This window comes from Anomaloglossus baeobatrachus, chromosome 7 (genome assembly GCF_048569485.1).
Source record: "Anomaloglossus baeobatrachus isolate aAnoBae1 chromosome 7, aAnoBae1.hap1, whole genome shotgun sequence".
NCBI classification, from domain to species: domain Eukaryota; kingdom Metazoa; phylum Chordata; class Amphibia; order Anura; family Aromobatidae; genus Anomaloglossus; species Anomaloglossus baeobatrachus.
In genome coordinates, this window is record NC_134359.1 from 298,359,913 (window position 1) to 298,383,024 (window position 23,112).

The 23,112-nt window shown below is 51.7% G+C and overlaps 1 protein-coding gene across 1 annotated transcript in view; it reads right to left on the reverse strand.

The window, feature by feature from the left end:
* LOC142246773 (NFATC2-interacting protein-like) overlaps window positions 1–13,562 on the reverse strand; it is a 26,982-nt gene extending 13,420 nt beyond the window's left edge. The window contains exons 1-6 of the mRNA XM_075319824.1: window positions 13,374–13,562; window positions 5,376–5,495; window positions 4,076–4,163; window positions 2,531–2,642; window positions 2,373–2,456; window positions 2,056–2,290 (exon numbers count right to left, since the gene is read on the reverse strand). Coding sequence (XP_075175939.1) covers window positions 2,056–2,290; window positions 2,373–2,456; window positions 2,531–2,642; window positions 4,076–4,163; window positions 5,376–5,495; window positions 13,374–13,547 — 813 coding nt within the window. The 5' untranslated portion in view covers window positions 13,548–13,562. The remainder of the gene's footprint in view (window positions 1–2,055; window positions 2,291–2,372; window positions 2,457–2,530; window positions 2,643–4,075; window positions 4,164–5,375; window positions 5,496–13,373) is intronic.
* Between the last annotated feature and the right edge of the window lie 9,550 nt (window positions 13,563–23,112).

Below are 23,112 nucleotides of genomic sequence, written 5' to 3' on the forward strand. Positions count from 1 at the left end.
CCCAACCACCCCCCCCCCCAACCACCCCCCCCCCCACCACACCCCCCCCCCCCAACCACACCCCCCCCCCCAACCACACCCCCCCCCCCCCAACCACACCCCCCCACCACACACCCCCCCCCCCAACCACACACCCCCCCCCCAACCACACACCCCCCCCCCCCAACCACACACCCCCCCCCCCCAACCACACACACCCCCCCCCCCCCAACCACACACACCCCCCCCCAACCACACACCCCCCCCCCACCCCACACACCCCCCCCCAACCCACACACAACCCCCCCCAACCACACACAACCCCCCCCAACCACACACAACCCCCCCCACCACACCCCCCCCCCCCCCCCAACCACACACACCCCCCCCAACCACACACAACCCCCCCCAACCCCCCCCAACCCCCCCCAACCCCCCCCAACCACACACACCCCCCCCACCACACACAACCCCCCCCAACCACACACAACCCCCCCCCCCCAACCACACACACCCCCCCCCCCCCCAACCACACACCCCCCCCCCCAACCACACACACCCCCCCCCCCAACCACACCACACCCCCCCCCCCAACCACACACACCCCCCCCCAACCCCCCCCAACCCCCCCCCACCCCCCCCAACCCCCCCCCCCCAACCACACACAACCCCCCCCAACCACACACAACCCCCCCCCCCCCAACCACACACAACCCCCCCCCCCCCAACCACACCCCCCCCCCCCCCCAACCACACCCCCCCCCCCCCCCCCCCCAACCACACCCCCCCCCCCCCCCAACCACACACACCCCCCCCCCCAACCACACACACCCCCCCCCCCAACCACACACACCCCCCCCCCCCACCCAACCACACACACCCCCCCCCCCCAACCACACACACACCCCCCCCACACCACACACCCCCCCCCCCCAACCACACACACCCCCCCCCAACCACACACACCCCCCCCAACCACACACACCCCCCCCCCAACCACACACACCCCCCCCCCCAACCACACACCCCCCCCCCCCCAACCACACACACCCCCCCCCCCCCAACCACACACACCCCCCCCCCCCCCAACCACACACACCCCCCCCCCCCCAACCACACACACCCCCCCCCCAACCACACACACCCCCCCCCCCCAACCACACACCACCCCCCCCAACCACACACACCCGCCCCCCCCCAACCACACACACCCCCCCCCAACCACACACACCCCCCCCCCAACCACACACACCCCCCCCCCCAACCACACACACCCCCCCCCCCAACCACACACACCCCCCCCCCCAACCACACACACACCCCCCCCAACCACACACACACCCCCCCCCAACCACACACACACACCCCCCCCAACCACACACACCCCCCCCCAACCACACACACCCCCCCCCCAACCACACACACCCCCCCCCCCCAACCACACACACCCCCCCCCCCATCCACACACACACCCCCCCCAACCACACACACACCCCCCCCCCCAACCACACACACCCCCCCCCCAACCACACACACCCCCCCCCCCAACCACACACACACCCCCCCCAACCACACACACACCCCCCCCAACCACACACACACCCCCCCCAACCCACACACACACCCCCCCCCAACCACACACACACCCCCCCCCAACCACACACACACCCCCCCCCCAACCACACACACACACCCCCCCAACCACACACACACACCCCCCCCCAACCACACACACCCCCCCCCAACCACACACACCCCCCCCAACCACACACACCCCCCCCCAACCACACACACCCCCCCCAACCACACACACCCCCCCCAACCACACACAGCCCCCCCAACCACACACAGCCCCCCAACCACACACAGCCCCCCAACCACACACAGCCCCCCAACCACACACAGCCCCCCAACCACACACAGCCCCCCAACCACACACAGCCCCCCCAACCACACACAGCCCCCCCAACCACACACAGCCCCCCAACCACACACAGCACCCCCCCAACCACACACAGCCCCCCAACCACACACAGCCCCCCAACCACACACAGCCCCCCAACCACACACACACACCCATAATGGCATGTATTTACGCAATACGTCCTTCACGGCAGGGGATGTACAGAATTCACCCCGGAGGTCTCCTTTACTCACAGGTCGGATTGTTATCCTGAAGATCTTCCCCCTGCGGCGCACCTTTATGGTCAATTCGGGCGGCGGACTGCTCCCCATCACAATCACATCGTTGTCGGAGCCCCGCAATGGTGACAGGACGGTGCCCAGATCCTGGAGACGCTCTTCCATCTTCCTGTAAGACAAGCCGTATAGAAAAGCTGTAGGACTAGTCCAGCAGAGTGATGGTCCCACGTGACCCCCACCGAGGGCTGTACCTGATCTTCTGGTTCATTCCCTTTCTCTTTTTCCTCACTGGGGTCTTGGGGGTGGGGGGTGGAGACGGAGAGGAGTCCCGTACTCTAAACAAAGCAATGTACGTCATGGTGGGGTCTGGAGGACGGGGTGGCATGAGGGACGAGGCTGTAATGGTTACCTGTCACATCGGGTGGTCTTGTCGTTCTCTGCTTCCTCAGGGTCAGACAGGTCGTATGTGGAAGCCGCTGGCTGTACCGGTGGTGGCTCTACCGGGACTTCACCCTCCAGGTCTGAGGAGGAAGAGACTATGCATGATATCAGGAGAACGGGACCAAAAATCACAGGAGAAGTGGAGAGCAGACGAGCAAATCCGGTCAATAAAGTAGAACTTCTCCCAATTTGGTTTACCACCTATGGGGGGAGTTGCGTTCTAGAGACCCCCGGCGATACGAGAAAATCCGCGAAGTAGCAGAGTTCTATTTTACTTGATTATTTTCTGTATTATAAGACGCAGTTTTCCTACCAAAAATTTGGGAGGAAAATAAGGGGTGCATCTTATAAGCCGAATCTAGCTAGGGGGGGGCTAAGAGGGATGGTGGAGAATGGTGATAGGAGGTAGGGGCAATGCTGCAGACTGTGCTGTGCTAGGTGAGACAGGCCCCATCCTGAAAATGTCGGGTTTCAAAGATATGGCGCCTGGAGTCGGCACGTGCGCGGATTGAGCCCTCAGCTCAAGATCTCATCTGCGCACGCGCCACTTCCGGCCTATTAATCTCTCAGCAGCGGACTTAAGAAAAATGGTGCCCAGAGTTGGCGCATGCACAGAGATCTCAATCAGTCATGGAGCCGATTGCTCAGACAGCGCACGCGCCAACTCTGGGTGCCATTTTTCTTAAGTCCGCTGCTGGGAGAGCAATGGGCCAGAAGTGGCGCATGCGCAGATGAGAGCAAGAGCTCAATCTGCGCATACGCAGACTCCGGGCGCCATGTATTTGAAGCCCGCACCACCGACAGTTTCTGGACGTTCCTGCCAACGCCCTGCTCCACCAGCGCCCCTGCCTCTTGTAACCTCACTTCACCACCACCGCACTTCCCGGTAAGCTGGACCCCATTGGTTTATTTACATTTTCCCTCTAAATTTGGGGTGCGTCTTATAAATGAAAAATACTCACGACACAGTGAAGCTGCAATAAGTGAACCGCAATATAGCAGGGGGGACGGCTATACTAATTCTTGCCTCGTCCGCACGTCCATAGTCGCGACAATTACTTATATCGCACCCCAAATGATGGCAGCACCGGAAACGGGACGGCCATAAATTGTCATGTAGTTTTCTTTATACCCTCTTGTGAAGAGTATCTCCAGCAAATTTGGGCAAGTCTAACATTTATATTTTAGCAGACTCGCTCCTCTGTAGTTGAGAAACTTTAAGGATAAGCAACTAATGAGGTGCGGATGGCAAAGAGGTGGTACTCAATTTCAAACTGCCCTTCATTTAAGGATTGAGGTATCATCAAGGTTGCCTCTCCCCCAAATCATCCAGGTGTAGACTCCCCCATTACTCCTCCTACCTTACAGAGGCAAGGGTGGTCCTATAGGTGGGCCCCCCCACTAACGCGAACAACTGTAGGGTCCTTACCGACCCTCCGTCACTATACCTGTCAGGAGGGGGTGGTGTGAAGCTTCTTCCCCACCATATTCGGGGGAGAATGAGGTTCCTCACCTTCACAGCCCTGCTTCTTCTGAAGCTCCTTCTCCATATGGGCCAGAGTGCTGATGTTATCCGGTATCAGTGTCAGAGAACTGGTCACCTGAAAAAAAAAGAAAAAGAAAAATACGACACATTTATATCACATCATCCGTGACGAAAAATGGCAGCCAAAACCACCACGGCATCTTAGTATGAGCCTTTCCCTGAAGTGCGGCTTTTGACAACCGCTTTTCACTGGTGAAAAGCCCCTTTAAGAACGGAGTCATGTTCTATACCGCATTTAGAGGGGCCAATGGGGTGATCAAAAGCTCCTTATGGGGTGTGATGGATAATCGGGGCTTCTACACTGGCCGTCAGACTAGGAGGCCCTGGCTGCCCCTGATCCCAGAGATACGTCTGATGGTGACGATGTCTGGGCCGCCTTCTTTGCCCAGCTTCTGACCAACCCTGATCTAATACCCCTCTCCCTCAGCCCAGGGAAGGGCCAGGACAGGGATGGTAGAACCCACAGATATGGACAAACCAGAACTCATTCACTCAGCACGCTTACAGAGGTATTAGCCAAAATATAAGAAGGATAATAAGAGCAGGAAGAAAACCACAAGACGAGAGAACTCCACACACAAAGCACTACAATCGCCAGCAGAACAGGAATACAACACAACACAGACCGGTGTAGCAAAAGCTATTGTCGGCATGGGAAGACAGGCACCGCAAGCTTAAAAAGGGCAAGATGTGGCTACGATAGGTCTTCCCACAACATGTGATCCCAGAGGCAAGCAGAAGGCTAGCAGATATTAACTCCTGCCAGCCTGATCACAAATGAACACAGCTGGTTGATGCCCGAGCCTGTCTATAGAAGCACCAGAGAAACCACAGTGTGGAGTATTAGTGTTGTGTGAACAGCGACTGAGGCAGCCATGACACCCGGTGAGTTAAGAGCCAACCCCATTGTGACACCCCTTTCCTGTCAGATCACTTCTATGTTGCGGTCATTAGTGGTCTCTATGGGACTCATTACCGCCACTCAAGTAAGTGCCACCAGGCGAGTTTTGCAGATTAGGTTGTGGCCTCAACTGCCGGGGACGTGAGCACGACTCCCAAATATGTGAGGAGACCATCTGGACCATGAACCCTGCGACGAAGGGCACCGAAGAACCCCTCTATGCATCTGAGATCAGAGTTCTCCATGCCCGGCGGCTTCAGCTGTGAATCTCATGTACGGCTAAACACTGCGACATTTTTCGTTTCATCATCGTTGTGGGCCCATTACACAGTGGGTAAGGTACGGGAGCGGCCATCTTTGTCCTACCTTGTTGGAGTATACGGAAGCAGTGATGGGCACAGACCCCTGGAGGATTCGGCGCCGTTTCGCTCTCCGTGGCACTATTATCGCTACGTCACTGTCGCTGCTGTGGCTGTCATCGCTCTGCTGCATAAAGAGAACACTGTCACTCAAACAAAAAACGACATTTGTTGTGGACTCAGAACCTGTGCCCCCGCCCCGTTCCTGCAGCCTGCCCTGTCCACCCCCGCCCCGTGCGCCCCCGTCCCGTGCCCGCAGCCTGCCCTGTGCGCCCCCGCAGCCTGCCCTGTGCGCCCCCGCAGCCAGCCCTGTGCGCCCCCGCAGCCAGCCCTGTGCGCCCCCGCAGCCAGCCCTGTGCGCCCCCGCAGCCAGCCCTGTGCGCCCCCGCAGCCAGCCCTGTGCGCCCCCGCAGCCAGCCCTGTGCGCCCCCGCCAGCCCTGTGACCGCAGCCTGCCACTATCACAATCTATAAAAAAATCCCTTTAATTTAGGCACAGACTTCATATACACAGATGGCCTCCAAAATTGAAGACTGGTAAATAAAATCATGGCGACGCCCCTGTTCAGTACCCCAGGTGAACTGGACACTGGCAGCTGCCATGATGGCGGGGACTTACACCAGATACCACCTCCATCCTCTTCAGCGCAGGCACATACAGAGATGAAATGGAGTTTACTGCACTGAACACTCACCACCAGCCTAGAAGAGGACATCTATGGCCGACATCTCGGGAGATGAGAGTTTTGGGCAACTGGCATCTGATTTTCACATAACACCATGAGCGCAGGGCAGGTGCGGAGCCATCGTTCTAACACGACCACACTGCTCACTTGTTATGGCAGCACAGGCCTCAGCTCCGGCCTAGTAGGGGACAACACTACCTGGTTGCTATGGCAGCACAGGCCTCATCTCCGGCCTAGTAGGGGACAATACTACCTAGGGGCTATGGCAGGACAGGCCTCCGCTCCGGCCTAGTAGGGGAGAACACTGCTTGGTTGCTATGGCAGGACAGGCCTCAGCTCCGGCCTAGTAGGGGACAATACTACCTAGGTGCTATGGCAGGACAGGCCTCAGCTCCGGCCTAGTAGGGGACAATACTACCTAGGTGCTATGGCAGCAGAGGCCTCAGCTCCGGCCTAGTAGGGGACAATACTACCTGGTTGCCATGGCAGCACAGGCCTCATCTCCGGCCTAGTAGGGGACAATACTACCTAGGTGCTATGGCAGCACAGGCCTCATCTCCGGCCTAGTAGGGGACAATACTACCTAGGTGCTATGGCAGCACAGGCCTCAGCTCCGGCCTAGTAGGGGACAATACTACCTAGGTGCTATGGCAGGCCAGGCCTCAGCTCCAGCCTAGTAGGGGACAATACTACCTAGGGGCTATGGCAGGACAGGCCTCATCTCCGGCCTAGTAGGGGACAATACTACCTAGGGGCTATGGCAGGACAGGCCTCCGCTCCGGCCTAGTAGGGGATAACACTGCTTGGTTGCTATGGCAGGACAGGCCTCAGCTCCGGCCTAGTAGGGGACAATACTACCTAGGTGATATGGCAGGACAGGCCTCAGCTCCGGCCTAGTAGGGGACAATACTACCTAGGTGCTATGGCAGGACAGGCCTCCGCTCCGGCCTAGTAGGGGACAATACTACCTAGGTGCTATGGCAACACAGGCCTCAGCTCCGGCCTAGTAGGGGACAATACTACCTAGGTGCTATGGCAGGACAGGCCTCAGCTCCAGCCTAGTAGGGGATAATACTACCTAGGTGCTATGGCAACACAGGCCTCAGCTCCGGCCTAGTAGGGGACAATACTACCTAGGTGCTATGGCAGGACAGGCCTCCGCTCCGGCCTAGTAGGGGACAATACTACCTAGGGGCTATGGCAGCACAGGCCTCAGCTCCAGCCTAGTAGGGGACAATACTACCTAGGTGATATGGCAGCACAGGCCCCAGCTCCGGCCTAGTAGGGGACAATACTACCTAGGTGCTATGGCAGCACAGGCCTCCGCTCCGGCCTAGTAGGGGATAATACTACCTAGGTGCTATGGCAGCACAGGCCTCAGCTCCGGCCTAGTAGGGGACAATACTACCTAGGTGCTATGGCAGGATAGGCCTCAGCTCCAGCCTAGTAGGGGACAATACTACCTAGGTGCTATGGCAGCACAGGCCTCAGCTCCGGCCTAGTAGGGGACAATACTACCTAGGTGATATGGCAGCACAGGCCCCAGCTCCGGCCTAGTAGGGGACAATACTACCTAGTTGCTATGGCAGCACAGGCCTCATCTCCGGCCTAGTAGGGGACAATACTACCTAGGTGCTATGGCAGCACAGGCCTCAGCTCCAGCCTAGTAGGGGACAATACTACCTAGGTGCTATGGCAGCACAGGCCTCAGCTCCAGCCTAGTAGGGGACAATACTACCTAGGTGCTATGGCAGCACAGGCCTCAGCTCCGGCCTAGTAGGGGACAATACTACCTAGGTGCTATGGCAGGATAGGCCTCAGCTCCGGCCTAGTAGGGGACAATACTACCTAGGGGCTATGGCAGCACAGGCCTCATCTCCGGCCTAGTAGGGGACAATACTACCTAGGTGCTATGGCAGGACAGGCCTCAGCTCCAGCCTAGTAGGGGACAATACTACCTAGGTGCTATGGCAGCACAGGCCCCAGCTCCGGCCTAGTAGGGGACAATACTACCTAGGTGCTATGGCAGCACAGGCCTCCGCTCCGGCCTAGTAGGGGATAATACTACCTAGGTGCTATGGCAGCACAGGCCTCAGCTCCGGCCTAGTAGGGGACAATACTACCTAGGTGCTATGGCAGGATAGGCCTCAGCTCCAGCCTAGTAGGGGACAATACTACCTAGGTGCTATGGCAGGACAGGCCTCAGCTCCAGCCTAGTAGGGGACAATACTACCTAGGTGCTATGGCAGCACAGGCCTCCGCTCCGGCCTAGTAGGGGACAATACTACCTAGGTGCTATGGCAGCACAGGCCTCAGCTCCGGCCTAGTAGGGGACAATACTACCTAGGTGCTATGGCAGCACAGGCCTCAGCTCCGGCCTAGTAGGGGACAATACTACCTAGGTGCTATGGCAGCACAGGCCTCAGCTCCGGCCTAGTAGGGGACAATACTACCTAGGTGCTATGGCAGCACAGGCCTCAGCTCCGGCCTAGTAGGGGACAACACTACCTAGGTGCTATGGCAGCACAGGCCTCAGCTCCGGCCTAGTAAAGCACAGCTAATCTATTGGTGGAATTCAGGTGAAACTCTGGGGCATGGAAGGCGGCACAAACTCCGACAAAGACAACACTAGTTTTGAGTAAAAAAAAAAAAAAGAAAGAAAAAGTGGAACAAAAGTCCTAAAAAATATTGCCGGTGTGTATGACATCTGTGGGGCTGGTGGTATTGTATATAGGAGCAGAAAGACCACAAGGAACAGTACAGAAGACTGAAAAAGGTGAAAACAGCTGCTCATCGCTATCAGTCTGAACAGTGTCATAAAACCGCAGACGTCCGGCTTTTCCATTCTGCTCTGCCCAGGCAGCTCCTCCAATAACAGATGGATTGAATGGCTTTGTTCTCCATAAATCAGAGAAGCCAAAACACAATAATAAAAAAAACAAAAAACAACCCCAAAAACCTCTAATGAACACATCAATGTAAATCAACTTTGTAAACAAACCCATATGACTCCAGGTTTCGCCCTTTTAGCTTTTTCAGGCGCTTGCGAGCGCAACACAATACACCTGCTCCAACCCGTCCCACACTTAAAACACACACAAAAAAAAAAAATTTCCATAAACTGCACGATAATTTTTTATTAATATATTAAGTGGTAAATTTAAATAAAAACACGCAGCCTTCTGGTTTAATGTTTCTTTCTGGCTTTACAGAATAATTCTGCAGACTGAGCCACTATTTGAAAGTGCTGTGTATTACGGCTTTACTTTTCAACAGATAACAGTATTTTTTATAATTTGTGTTTTTCGTTAAATTAGAAGTTGTGCCATGCGAGCCCTGGATGAAGCCGAAAGGGTGAAACATTGAAATATTTAATTATAGGGGTTTTTTTTTGTTGGATTCTATTCACGTGACAATTGTCCTGCGCCGCTTAAAATTTTATAATTAAAAATACAAAAATTACAATTTTAATATAAAAATAATAAATCCTGCAGTTTTCACTGCTCTGATTTATAGAGAAATCCACAACAATGTAGTGCTGTGAAATCCACCTCTGCGGACAGACGCCGACCGCCTCTGCAAAGAAAAGATGTAAAAAATGGAGATCTGAGTATGTGACAAGCCCCCACCTTACCGCTAAAAAAAAAAAAAAACACAAAAAAACAGACTAAATAAAATTATAATATAATATAAATTAAAAAAAATATATACACTAATATATATAAAATGTATACTGTGTGTAAATATATATTATATATATACACACACACACACACACACATACACATACATACATACATACATATAAATAAAGCTATGCTCTTGGAAAAAAGGAGAAACAAACAGAAAAAAAAACAATTTTGCCCCCAGAGGTCACAACCCCCGGGGCAGGACGTAGGAGTGAGCGCTGCAGCTGTGGACGCGGAGCAGTCACGTGTGTTACGCGTTTCGGTTGACTATAACTCCCAGGAACACTGAGGACAATGTGCACGTGACATGCCCGCGGCCCCCGCAGCCCAGGGCCACAGTGCAGAGGTCACCACCACCACAATATCTGCGCTCCGCTCTGTGTACAGACCTTGTCCGCGCCAACATCCGCCATGTCTCCCGCTCCGGAGTTATCCCCGGCTTACTTCGCGTTGATTGGTTGAACCCGCTGTCACTCAGGGGAAATTGGTCACACAGCTTAGACTATTGGCTGCACGCACTAGACACGCCCTCGATAGCTGCGGAGCATGCCGGAATTTGTAGTACCGTAGAACACAGGAAGCAGCGTGTAGAAACAAGGGCCGGCGACTCTGAGGACGGGCAGTGCGGCATAAGAAGGGTTAATGGGGTGAAGATTCCGGGGATTTGTAATAAAAGGGTGAAGACCCAGCGCAGTGTAATAATGGAGGTCACAGTATAACACTATATACATCGCTTATTCTGTATCATACTCCAGAGCTGCACTCACTATTCTGCTGGTGCAGTCACTGTGTACATACATTACTGATCCTGAGTTACCTCCTGTATTATACTCCAGAGCTGCACTCACTATTCTGCTGGTGCAGTCACTGTGTACATACATTACTGATCCTGAGTTACCTCCTGTATTATACTCCAGAGCTGCACTCACTATTCTGCTGGTGCAGTCACTGTGTACATACATTACTGATCCTGAGTTACCTCCTGTATTATACTCCAGAGCTGCACTCACTATTCTGCTGGTGCAGTCACTGTGTACATACATTACTGATCCTGAGTTACCTCCTGTATTATACTCCAGAGCTGCACTCACTATTCTGCTGGTGCAGTCACTGTGTACATACATTACTGATCCTGAGTTACCTCCTGTATTATACGCCAGAGCTGCACTCACTATTCTGCTGGTGCAGTCGCTGTGTACATACATTACACTACTGATCCTGAGTTACCTCCTGTATTATACGCCAGAGCTGCACTCACTATTCTGATGGTGCAGTCACTTTGTACATACATTACATTACTGATCCTGAGTTACCTCCTGTATTATCCTCCAGAGCTGCACTCACTATTCTGCTGGTGCAGTCACTGTGTACATACATTACTGATCCTGAGTTATCTCCTGTATTATACTCCAGAGCTGCACTCACTATTCTGCTGGTGCAGTCACTGTGTACATACATTACATTACTGATCCTGAGTTACCTCCTGTATTATACTCCAGAGCTGCACTCACTATTCTGCTGGTGCAGTCACTGTGTACATACATTACTGATCCTGAGTTACCTCCTGTATTATACTCCAGAGCTGCACTCACTATTCTGCTGGTGCAGTCACTGTGTACATACATTACATTACTGATCCTGAGTTACCTCCTGTATTATACCCCAGAGCTGCAGTCACTATTCTGCTGGTGCAGTCACTGTGTACATACATTACATTACTGATCCGGAGTTACCTCCTGTATTATCCTCCAGAGCTGCACTCACTATTCTGCTGGTACAGTCACTGTGTACATACATTACATTACTGATCCTGAGTTACCTCCTGTATTATACTCCAGAGCTGCAGTCACTATTCTGCTGGTGCAGTCACTGTGTACATACATTACTGATCCTGAGTTACCTCCTGTATTATACTCCAGAGCTGCACTCACTATTCTGCTGGTGCAGTCACTGTGTACATATATTACTGATCCTGAGTTACCTCCTGTATTATACTCCAGAGCTGCACTCACTATTCTGCTGGAGCAGTCACTGTGTACATACATTACATTACTGATCCTGAGTTACCTCCTGTATTATACTCCAGAGCTGCACTCACTATTCTGCTGGGGCAGTCACTGTGTACATACATTACTGATCCTGAGTTACCTCCTGTATTATACTCCAGAGCTGCACGCACTATTCTGCTGGTGCAGTCACTGTGTACATACATTACATTACTGATCCTGAGTTACCTCCTGTATTATACTTCAGAGCTGCACTCACTATTCTGCTGGTGCAGTCACTGTGTACATACATTACTGATCCTGAGTTACCTCCTGTATTATACTCCAGAGCTGCACTCACTATTCTGCTGGTGCAGTCACTGTGTACATACATTACATTACTGATCCTGAGTTATCTCCTGTATTATCCTCCAGAGCTGCACTCACTATTCTGCTGGGGCAGTCACTGTGTACATACATTACATTACTGATCCTGAGTTACCTCCTGTATTATCCTCCAGAGCTGCACTCACTATTCTGCTGGTGCAGTCACTGTGTACATACATTACATTACTGATCCTGAGTTATCTCCTGTATTATCCTCCAGAGCTGCACTCACTATTCTGCTGGGGCAGTCACTGTGTACATACATTACATTACTGATCCTGAGTTATCTCCTGTATTATCCTCCAGAGCTGCACTCACTATTCTGCTGGTGCAGTCACTGTGTACATACATTACTGATCCTGAGTTACCTCCTGTATTATACTCCAGAGCTGCACTCACTATTCTGCTGGTGCAGTCACTGTGTACATACATTACATTACTGATCCTGAGTTATCTCCTGTATTATCCTCCAGAGCTGCACTCACTATTCTGCTGGGGCAGTCACTGTGTACATACATTACTGATCCTGAGTTACCTCCTGTATTATCCTCCAGAGCTGCACTCACTATTCTGCTGGGGCAGTCACTGTGTACATACATTACATTACTGATCCTGAGTTACCTCCTGTATTATACTTCAGAGCTGCACTCACTATTCTGCTGGTGCAGTCACTGTGTACATACATTACTGATCCTGAGTTACCTCCTGTATTATACTCCAGAGCTGCACTCACTATTCTGCTGGTGCAGTCGCATACAGTATAATCTGTGAGTGGCGGACTCTGCAGCGCCACCTTGTGGTCAGAGGGGAGACTGCCGCTGGTTGGGTTATTACCTGGATGGAGATGCCTGCTGGGAGTTGTAGTCCCGTGTCTGACCCTGCAGTGATCCGCGCCCTCTGGCGGTTCCGGTCTGGATGTGTGCGGGGCCGGGGTGCGGGCAGCTGCACTGCACAGGTCTCTCCTCTAGGGACAGTTTGTTACAATGTATCAGTGCAGGAGAAATTCATCCCACTCGTTAGTATCCAGTGTAACAAACCCTCAGCTGCGCTCAGTCTGTGCAGGGAGTCGGCTTAGTGAACAAGTGTCACTCTACTGACAACAAGCAGATGGGGGGGGGGGGTAGATCTGCACTCCCCCTCTCCCTCAATATGATTGTGACCACCAGCCCTTTCCCAAAATTCCTTCAAGTTGTGGCCCTATGACAACTCTTCAAAGCCCAGCGCTCGGCAGGGAGTCTCATTTACCTGCCTCCTCGTACCTGTGAGCCGGTGACGTCCGCTCCCGCACAGGTTTCAGGCTTCTCAGCCGATGTTTCGCCGTCCTCTTGCTCCTCCAAGGGCTCAGTCACATCTTTCGAAAGGAAAAGATCCCAGACCACGACGGACGAGTCCACGGCGGCCGCCTGCGATTTTCTTTTCCCTTTTCCCTGCATCAAACAACCGCCGATTCGTTACATCCTGTGGGAATTTAAAGGGCAACTCCACCAATGCCCTTCACTATTACTGCGGCCCGTACACACCAGGGGGCTCTCCGGCCAGCGAAATATAGTCACATGACGTCCAATATGTGTATAGTGTGTGCGGAGTGGAGGCTGGCCGGTGACTACATGGTCAGGAGCTCAACGCAGCACGGGCGAAACCATCTCACACACACACACGAAAGAGGCCAAAGGTGAGGACACGGACCCCCCACACACTCACCGTCCTCCCCCTTCTCCTTCTGCCCATTTTTGTTTTCCAACCTCTAATCCTTCCCCTCCCCCCGCACTCACCCTGATATAACCTCCTAATTGCCCTCGTTAATTAAGATCACCCCCTCACAGCGCCGCTCAATGTGTAGTGGTCATTATCGGTATTGCAGCTCATCACAGCGCCATACACCGTGTAGTGGCCGTTCTCAGTACTGCAGGTCCTCACAGCGCCATACACCGTGTAGTGGCCGTTCTCGGTACTGCAGCTCTTCACAGCTCCATACACCGTGTAGTGGCCATTCTCAGTACTGCAGCTCTTCACAGCTCCATACACCGTGTAGTGGCCACTCTCTGTACTGCAGCTCTTCACAGCTCCATACACCGTGTAGTGGCCACTCTCTGTACTGCAGCTCTTCACAGCTCCATACACCGTGTAGTGGCCGTTCTCGGTACTGCAGCTCTTCACAGCTCCATACACCGTGTAGTGGCCATTCTCAGTACTGCAGCTCCTCACAGCTCCATACACCGTGTAGTGGCCGTTCTCAGTACTGCAGCTCCTCACAGCTCCATACACCGTGTAGTGGCCGTTCTCAGTACTGCAGCTCCTCACAGCTCCATACACCGTGTAGTGGCCATTCTCAGTACTGCAGCTCTTCACAGCTCCATACACCGTGTAGTGGCCGTTCTCAGTACTGCAGCTCTTCACAGCGCCATACACCGTGTAGTGGCCGTTCTCAGTACTGCAGCTCCTCACAGCTCCATACACCGTGTAGTGGCCGTTCTCAGTACTGCAGCTCCTCACAGCTCCATACACCGTGTAGTGGCCGTTCTCAGTACTGCAGCTCCTCACAGCTCCATACACCGTGTAGTGGCCATTCTTAGTACTGCAGCTCCTCACAGCTCCATACACCGTGTAGTGGTCGTTCTCAGTACTGCAGCTCCTCACAGCTCCATACACCGTGTAGTGGCCATTCTCAGTACTGCAGCTCCTCACAGCTCCATACACCGTGTAGTGGCCATTCTCAGTACTGCAGCTCCTCACAGCTCCATACACCGTGTAGTGGCCATTCTCGGTACTGCAGCTCCTCACAGCTCCATACACCGTGTAGTGGCCATTCTCAGTACTGCAGCTCCTCACAGCTCTTTACACCGTGTAGTGGCCGTTCTCAGTACTGCAGCTCCTCACAGCTCCATACACCGTGTAGTGGCCATTCTCGGTACTGCAGCTCCTCACAGCTCCATACACCGTGTAGTGGCCGTTCTCAGTACTGCAGCTCCTCACAGCTCCATACACCGTGTAGTGGCCGTTCTCAGTACTGCAGCTCCTCACAGCTCCATACACCGTGTAGTGGCCATTCTCGGTACTGCAGCTCCTCACAGCTCCATACACCGTGTAGTGGCCGTTCTCAGTACTGCAGCTCCTCACAGCTCCGTACACCGTGTAGTGGCCGCTCTCAGTACTGCAGCTCCTCACAGCTCCATACACCGTGTAGTGGCCGTTCTCAGTACTGCAGCTCCTCACAGCTCCATACACCGTGTAGTGGCCATTCTCGGTACTGCAGCTCCGCACAGCTCCATACACCGTGTAGTGGCCGTTCTCAGTACTGCAGCTCCGCACAGCTCCATACACCGTGTAGTGGCCGTTCTCAGTACTGCAGCTCCGCACAGCTCCATACACCGTGTAGTGGCCGTTCTCAGTACTGCAGCTCCTCACAGCTCCATACACCGTGTAGTGGCCGTTCTCAGTACTGCAGCTCCGCACAGCTCCATACACCGTGTAGTGGCCGTTCTCAGTACTGCAGCTCCTCACAGCTCTTTACACCGTGTAGTGGCCGTTCTCAGTACTGCAGCTCCTCACAGCTCCATACACCGTGTAGTGGCCATTCTCGGTACTGCAGCTCCTCACAGCTCCATACACCGTGTAGTGGCCGTTCTCAGTACTGCAGCTCCTCACAGCTCCATACACCGTGTAGTGGCCGTTCTCAGTACTGCAGCTCCTCACAGCTCCATACACCGTGTAGTGGCCATTCTCGGTACTGCAGCTCCTCACAGCTCCATACACCGTGTAGTGGCCGTTCTCAGTACTGCAGCTCCTCACAGCTCCGTACACCGTGTAGTGGCCGCTCTCAGTACTGCAGCTCCTCACAGCTCCATACACCGTGTAGTGGCCGTTCTCAGTACTGCAGCTCCTCACAGCTCCATACACCGTGTAGTGGCCATTCTCGGTACTGCAGCTCCGCACAGCTCCATACACCGTGTAGTGGCCGTTCTCAGTACTGCAGCTCCGCACAGCTCCATACACCGTGTAGTGGCCGTTCTCAGTACTGCAGCTCCGCACAGCTCCATACACCGTGTAGTGGCCGTTCTCAGTACTGCAGCTCCTCACAGCTCCATACACCGTGTAGTGGCCGTTCTCAGTACTGCAGCTCCGCACAGCTCCATACACCGTGTAGTGGCCGTTCTCAGTACTGCAGCTCCGCACAGCTCCATACACCGTGTAGTGGCCGTTCTCAGTACTGCAGCTCCTCACAGCTCCATACACCGTGTAGTGGCCATTCTCAGTACTGCAGCTCCTCACAGCTCCATACACCGTGTAGTGGCCGTTCTCAGTACTGCAGCTCCTCACAGCTCCATACACCGTGTAGTGGCCATTCTCAGTACTGCAGCTCCTCACAGCTCCATACACCGTGTAGTGGCCGTTCTCGGTACTGCAGCTCCTCACAGCTCCATACACCGTGTAGTGGCCATTCTCAGTACTGCAGCTCCTTACAGCTCCATACACCGTGTAGTGGCCGTTCTCAGTACTGCAGCTCCGCACAGCTCCATACACCGTGTAGTGGCCGTTCTCAGTACTGCAGCTCCGCACAGCTCCATACACCGTGTAGTGGCTGTTCTCGGTACTACAGCTCCTCACAGCTCCATACACCGTGTAGTGGCCATTCTCAGTACTGCAGCTCCTCACAGCTCCATACACCGTGTAGTGGCTGTTCTCAGTACTGCAGCTCCTCACAGCTCCATACACCGTGTAGTGGCTGTTCTCAGTACTGCAGCTCCTCACAGCTCCATATACTGTGTAGTGGCCGTTCTCAGTACTGCAGCTCCTCACAGCTCCATATACCGTGTAGTGGCCGTTCTCGGTACTGCAGCTCCTCACAGCTCCATACACCGTGTAGTGGCTGTTCTCAGTACTGCAGCTCCTCACAGCTCCATATACCGTGTAGTGACCATTCTCGGTACGGAAGCTCCTCACAGCTCCATACACCGTGTAGTGGCCGTTCTCAGTACTGCAGCTCCTCACAGCTCCATACACCGTGTAGTGGCCGTTCTCAGTACTGCAGCTCCTCACAGCTCTGTACACCGTGTAGTGGCCGTTCTCGGTACTGCAGCTCCTCACAGCTCCATACACCGTGTAGTGGCCGTTCTCAGTACTGCAGCTCCTCACAGCTCCATACACCGTGTAGTGGCCGTTCTCAGTACTGCAGCTCCTCACAGCTCCATACACCGTGTAGTGGCCGTTCTCGGTACTGCAGCTCCTCACAGCTCCATACACCGTGTAGTGGCCGTTCTCGGTACTGCAGCTCCTCACAGCTCCATACACCGTGTAGTGGCCGTTCTCGGTACTGGAGCTCCTCACAGCTCCATACACCGTGTAGTGGCCGTTCTCAGTACTGCAGCTCCGCACAGCTCCACACACCGTGTAGTGGTCGTTCTCAGTACTGCAGCTCCTCACAGCTCCATACACCGTGTAGTGGCCGTTCTCAGTACTGCAGCTCCTCACATCTCCATACACCGTGTAGTGGCCATTCTCAGTACTGCAGCTCCTCACAGCTCCATACACCGTGTAGTGGCCGTTCTCAGTACTACAGCTCCTCACAGCTCCATACACCGTGTAGTGGCCGTTCTCAGTACTACAGCTCCTCACAGCTCCATACACCGTGTAGTGGCCGTTCTCGGTACTGCAGCTCCTCACAGCTCCATACACCGTGTAGTGGCCGTTCTCAGTACTGCAGCTCCTCACAGCTCCATACACCGTGTAGTGGCCGTTCTCAGTACTGCAGCTCCTCACAGCTCCATACACCGTGTAGTGGCCGTTCTCGGTACTGCAGCTCCTCTCAGCTCCATACACCGTGTAGTGGCCGTTCTCGGTACTGCAGCTCCGCACAGCTCCATACACCGTGTAGTGGCCGTTCTCAGTACTGCAGCTCCTCACAGCTCTGTACACCGTGTAGTGGCCGTTCTCGGTACTGCAGCTCCTCACAGCTCCATACACCGTGTAGTGGCCGTTCTCAGTACTGCAGCTCCTCACAGCTCTATACACCGTGTAGTGGCCGTTCTCGGTACTGCAGCTCCTCACAGCTCCATACACCGTGTAGTGGCCGTTCTCAGTACTGCAGCTCCTCACAGCTCCATACACCGTGTAGTGGCCGTTCTCAGTACTGCAGCTCCTCACAGCTCCATACACCGTGTAGTGGCCGTTCTCAGTACTGCAGCTCCTCAGAGCTCCATACACCGTGTAGTGGCCATTCTCGGTACTGCAGCTCCTCACAGCTCCATACACCGTGTAGTGGCCGTTCTCGGTACTGCAGCTCCTCACAGCTCCATACACCGTGTAGTGGCCGTTCTCGGTACTGCAGCTCCTCACAGCTCCATACACCGTGTAGTGGCCGTTCTCAGTACTGCAGCTCCGCACAGGTCCACACACCGTGTAGTGGTCGTTCTCAGTACTGCAGCTCCTCACAGCTCCATACACCGTGTAGTGGCCGTTCTCAGTACTACAGCTCCTCACAGCTCCATACACCATGTAGTGGCCGTTCTCGGTACTGCAGCTCCTCACAGCTCCATACACCGTGTAGTGGCCGTTCTCAGTACTGCAGCTCCTCACAGCTCCATACACCGTGTAGTGGCCGTTCTCGGTACTGCAGCTCCTCACAGCTCCATACACCGTGTAGTGGCCGTTCTCAGTACTGCAGCTCCTCACAGCTCCATACACCGTGTAGTGGCCGTTCTCGGTACTGCAGCTCCTCACAGCTCCATACACCGTGTAGTGGCCGTTCTTGTTATTGCAGCTCAGCTTTTATTGTAATGAATAGGAGCTGAGCTGCAGCTCTGAGAATGGCCACTATGTGGTGTTTGGAGCTTGTGTCTGGGGGTGCTGGTATCGGACCCCCTCCGATCTGATAATGGTAACCCCCTCCTATAAGTGTAATGTGCCTGCCACGTCCTCCCCTCTTGGTTTAGCGGCAGCGGAGCCGGCGGTGCACCCGCGCAGCGTTGTTGCCAGTGGTCACTGAACTCCGGTAACTTCATCCGAGGGTCCGGACATCGTTCTCCAGGTCCAATGTGGACGGACGGCGCAGATTCACATGGATCCACTGGATCTCCGGGGATCTGCTGTCTCGTGAGGTTATAAATAGGCCCCGGAGGAAGCGGCGGAGCTCAGGGGGGGGCAGCAGTTTTACTTCTCATCTCCTGGTGATTTCCTCCAAGATGAAGACGATGACCGTACAACTCCTCGTCCTGATCACCGGCATCTGCGCAGGTAACCACCCCACACAGCCTGCTCATACCGGCTACTGCTCGCTGTTATCAGCCATTACTGAGAGAGGGGACTGTGAGACAGGTCAGTGCAATCGATTACTCCCTGTTATCAGCCATTACTGAGAGAGGGGACTGTGAGACAGGTCAGTGCAATCTATTACTCCCTGTTATCAGCCATTACTGGGGGAGGAGACTGTAGGACAGGTGACTACAATCTATTACTCCCTGTTATCAGCCATTACTGGGGAGGATACTGTAGGACAGGTGAGTACAGTCTATTACTCTCTGTTATCAGCCATTACTGGGAAGGTGTCTGTAAGACAGTTGAGTACAGTCTATTACTCCCTGTTATCAGCCATTACTGGGAAGGCGTTTGTAGGACAGTTGAGTACAGTCTATTACTCCCTGTTATCCGCCATTACTGGGGGAGGAGACTGTAGGACAGGAGATTACAATCTATTACTCCCTGTTATCAGCCATTACTGGGGGAAGGGACTGTAGGACAGGTGAGTACAATCTATTACTCCCTGTTATCAGCCATTACTGGGGGAGGATACTGTAGGACAGGTGAGTACAATCTATTACTCCCTGTTATCAGCCATTACTGGGGGAGGAGACTGTAGGACAGGTGACTACAATCTATTACTCCCTGTTATCAGCCATTACTGGGGGAGAGGACTGTAGGACAGTTGAGTACAGTCTATTACTCCCTGTTATCAGCCATTACTGGGTGAGTACGGTATATGGTGTATGTTCCCTGCGTGTCGTTCTGGGTGTTGTAGTTCTCCTCTCCTGCCCGCAGGTTGTCCTCCGCACTCTGTCCTGCAGTCCGGTCCTGTGACGGTGGTCCGCCGCTCCTCGGTGAAGCTGAGCTGTAACTTCTCGCTGAGTCTCCGTCTGCAGAAACCTTCACTGACCTGGGTGAGAAAAGACGAGAACGAAGAAGAGACGAAAATCTACCCGAGCGGCTCCTCCCGAATCCTTGTGGACACCGAGGCCTTCCAGAGCTCAATGGACGCCGGGATATGGCTGAGAGACGTGAGGAGACGGGACACCGGACGCTACTTCTGCTGTGTCACCATCCTGCACGGCGGAGCCCAGGAGCAATGTAGAGGAGACGGCACACAGCTCACCGTGCGGGGTAAGACGAGGCAACCGTATACAGTGCGGGTGTACACAGGGACGGTATTATAGCAGTTATATTCCTGTACATAGGGGGCAGTATTATAGTAGTTATATTCTTGTACATAGGGGCAGTATTATAGCAGTTATATTCTTGTATATAGGGGCAGTATTATAGTAGTTATATTCTTGTACATAGGGGCAGTATTATAGCAGTTATATTCCTGTACATAGGGGGCAGTATTATAGTAGTTATATTCTTGTACACAGGGACGGTATTATAGCAGTTATATTCCTGTACATAGGGGGCAGTATTATAGTAGTTATATTCTTGTACATAGGGGGCAGTATTATAGCAGTTATATTCCTGTACATAGGGGGCAGTATTATAGTAGTTATATTCTTGTACATAGGGGCAGTATTATAGTAGTTATATTCTTGTATATAGGGGCAGTATTATAGTAGTTATATTCTTGTACATAGGGGGCAGTATTATAGTAGTTATATTCTTGTACATAGGGGCACTATTATAGTAGTTATATTCTTGTATATAGGGGCAGTATTATAGTAGTTATATTCTTGTACATAGGGGGCAGTATTATAGTAGTTATATTCTTGTACATAGGGGCAGTATTATAGTAGTTATATTCTTGTACATAGGGGCAGTATTATAGTAGTTATATTCCTGTATATAGGGGCAGTATTATAGTAGTTATATTCTTGTACATAGGGGCAGTATTATAGTAGTTATATTCTTGTATATAGGGGCAGTATTATAGTAGCTATATTCTTGTACATAGGAGCAGTATTATAGTAGTTATATTCTTGTACATAGGGGCAGTATTATAGTAGTTATATTCTTGTACATAGGGGCAGTATTATAGTAGTTATATTCTTGTATATAGGGGCAGTATTATAGTAGTTATATTCTTGTACATAGGGGGCAGTATTATAGTAGTTATATTCTTGTACATAGGGGCAGTATTATAGTAGTTATATTCTTGTACATAGGGGCAGTATTATAGTAGTTATATTCCTGTATATAGGGGCAGTATTATAGTAGTTATATTCTTGTACATAGGAGCAGTATTATAGTAGTTATATTCTTGTACATAGGGGCAGTATTATAGTAGTTATATTCTTGTACATAGGGGCAGTATTATAGTAGTTATATTCCTGTATATAGGGGCAGTATTATAGTAGTTATATTCTTGTACATAGGAGCAGTATTATAGTAGTTATATTCTTGTACATAGGGGGCAGTATTATAGTAGTTATATTCTTGTACATAGGGGCAGTATTATAGTAGTTATATTCTTGTATATAGGGGCAGTATTATAGTAGCTATATTCTTGTACATAGGAGCAGTATTATAGTAGTTATATTCTTGTACATAGGGGCAGTATTATAGTAGTTATATTCTTGTACATAGGGGCAGTATTATAGTAGTTATATTCTTGTACATAGGGGGCAGTATTATAGTAGTTATATTCCTGTATATAGGGGGCAGTATTATAGCAGTTATATTCTTGTACATAGGAGCAGTATTATAGTAGTTATATTCCTGTATATAGGAGGCAGTATTATAGTAGTTATATTCTTGTACATAGGAGCAGTATTATAGTAGTTATATTCCTGTACATAGGGGCAGTATTATAGCAGTTATATTCTTGTACATAGGAGCAGTATTATAGTAGTTATATTCCTGTATATAGGAGGCAGTATTATAGTAGTTATATTCTTGTACATAGGGACAGTATTATTGTAGTTATATTCTTGTATATAGGGGGCAGTATTATAGTAGTTATATTCTTGTACATAGAGGGCAGTATTATAGTAGTTATATTCTTGTACATAGGAGCAGTATTATAGTAGTTATATTCTTGTACATAGGCGGCAGTATTATAGTAGTTATATTCTTGTACATAGGGGGCAGTATTATAGTAGTTATATTCTTGTACATAGGGGCAGTATTATAGTAGTCATATTCCTGTATATAGGAGGCAGTATTATAGTAGTTATATTCTTGTACATAGGGACAGTATTATTGTAGTTATATTCTTGTATATAGGGGCAGTATTATTTTAGTTATATTCTTGTACATAGGGGCAGTATTATAGTAGTTATATTCTTGTACATAGGGGGCAGTATTATAGTAGTTATATTCTTGTACATAGGGGGCCGTATTATAGTAGCTATATTCTTGTACATAGGGGCAGTATTATAGTAGTTATATTCTTGTACATAGGGACAGTATTATAGTAGTTATATTCTTGTATATAGGGGCAGTATTATAGTAGTTATATTCTTGTACATAGGGGCAGTATTATAGTAGTTATTTTCTTGTATATAGGGGCAGTATTATAGTAGTTATATTCTTGTACATAGGGGCAGTATTATAGTAGTTATATTCTGGTACATAGGGGGCAGTATTATAGTAGTTATATTCTTGTACATAGGGGCAGTATTATAGTAGTTATATTCTTGTACATAGGGGCAGTATTATAGTAGTTATATTCTTGTACATAGGGGCAGTATTATAGTAGTTATATTCTTGTACATAGGGGCAGTATTATAGTAGTTATATTCTTGTACATAGGGGCAGTATTATAGTAGTTATATTCTTGTACATAGGAGCAGTATTATA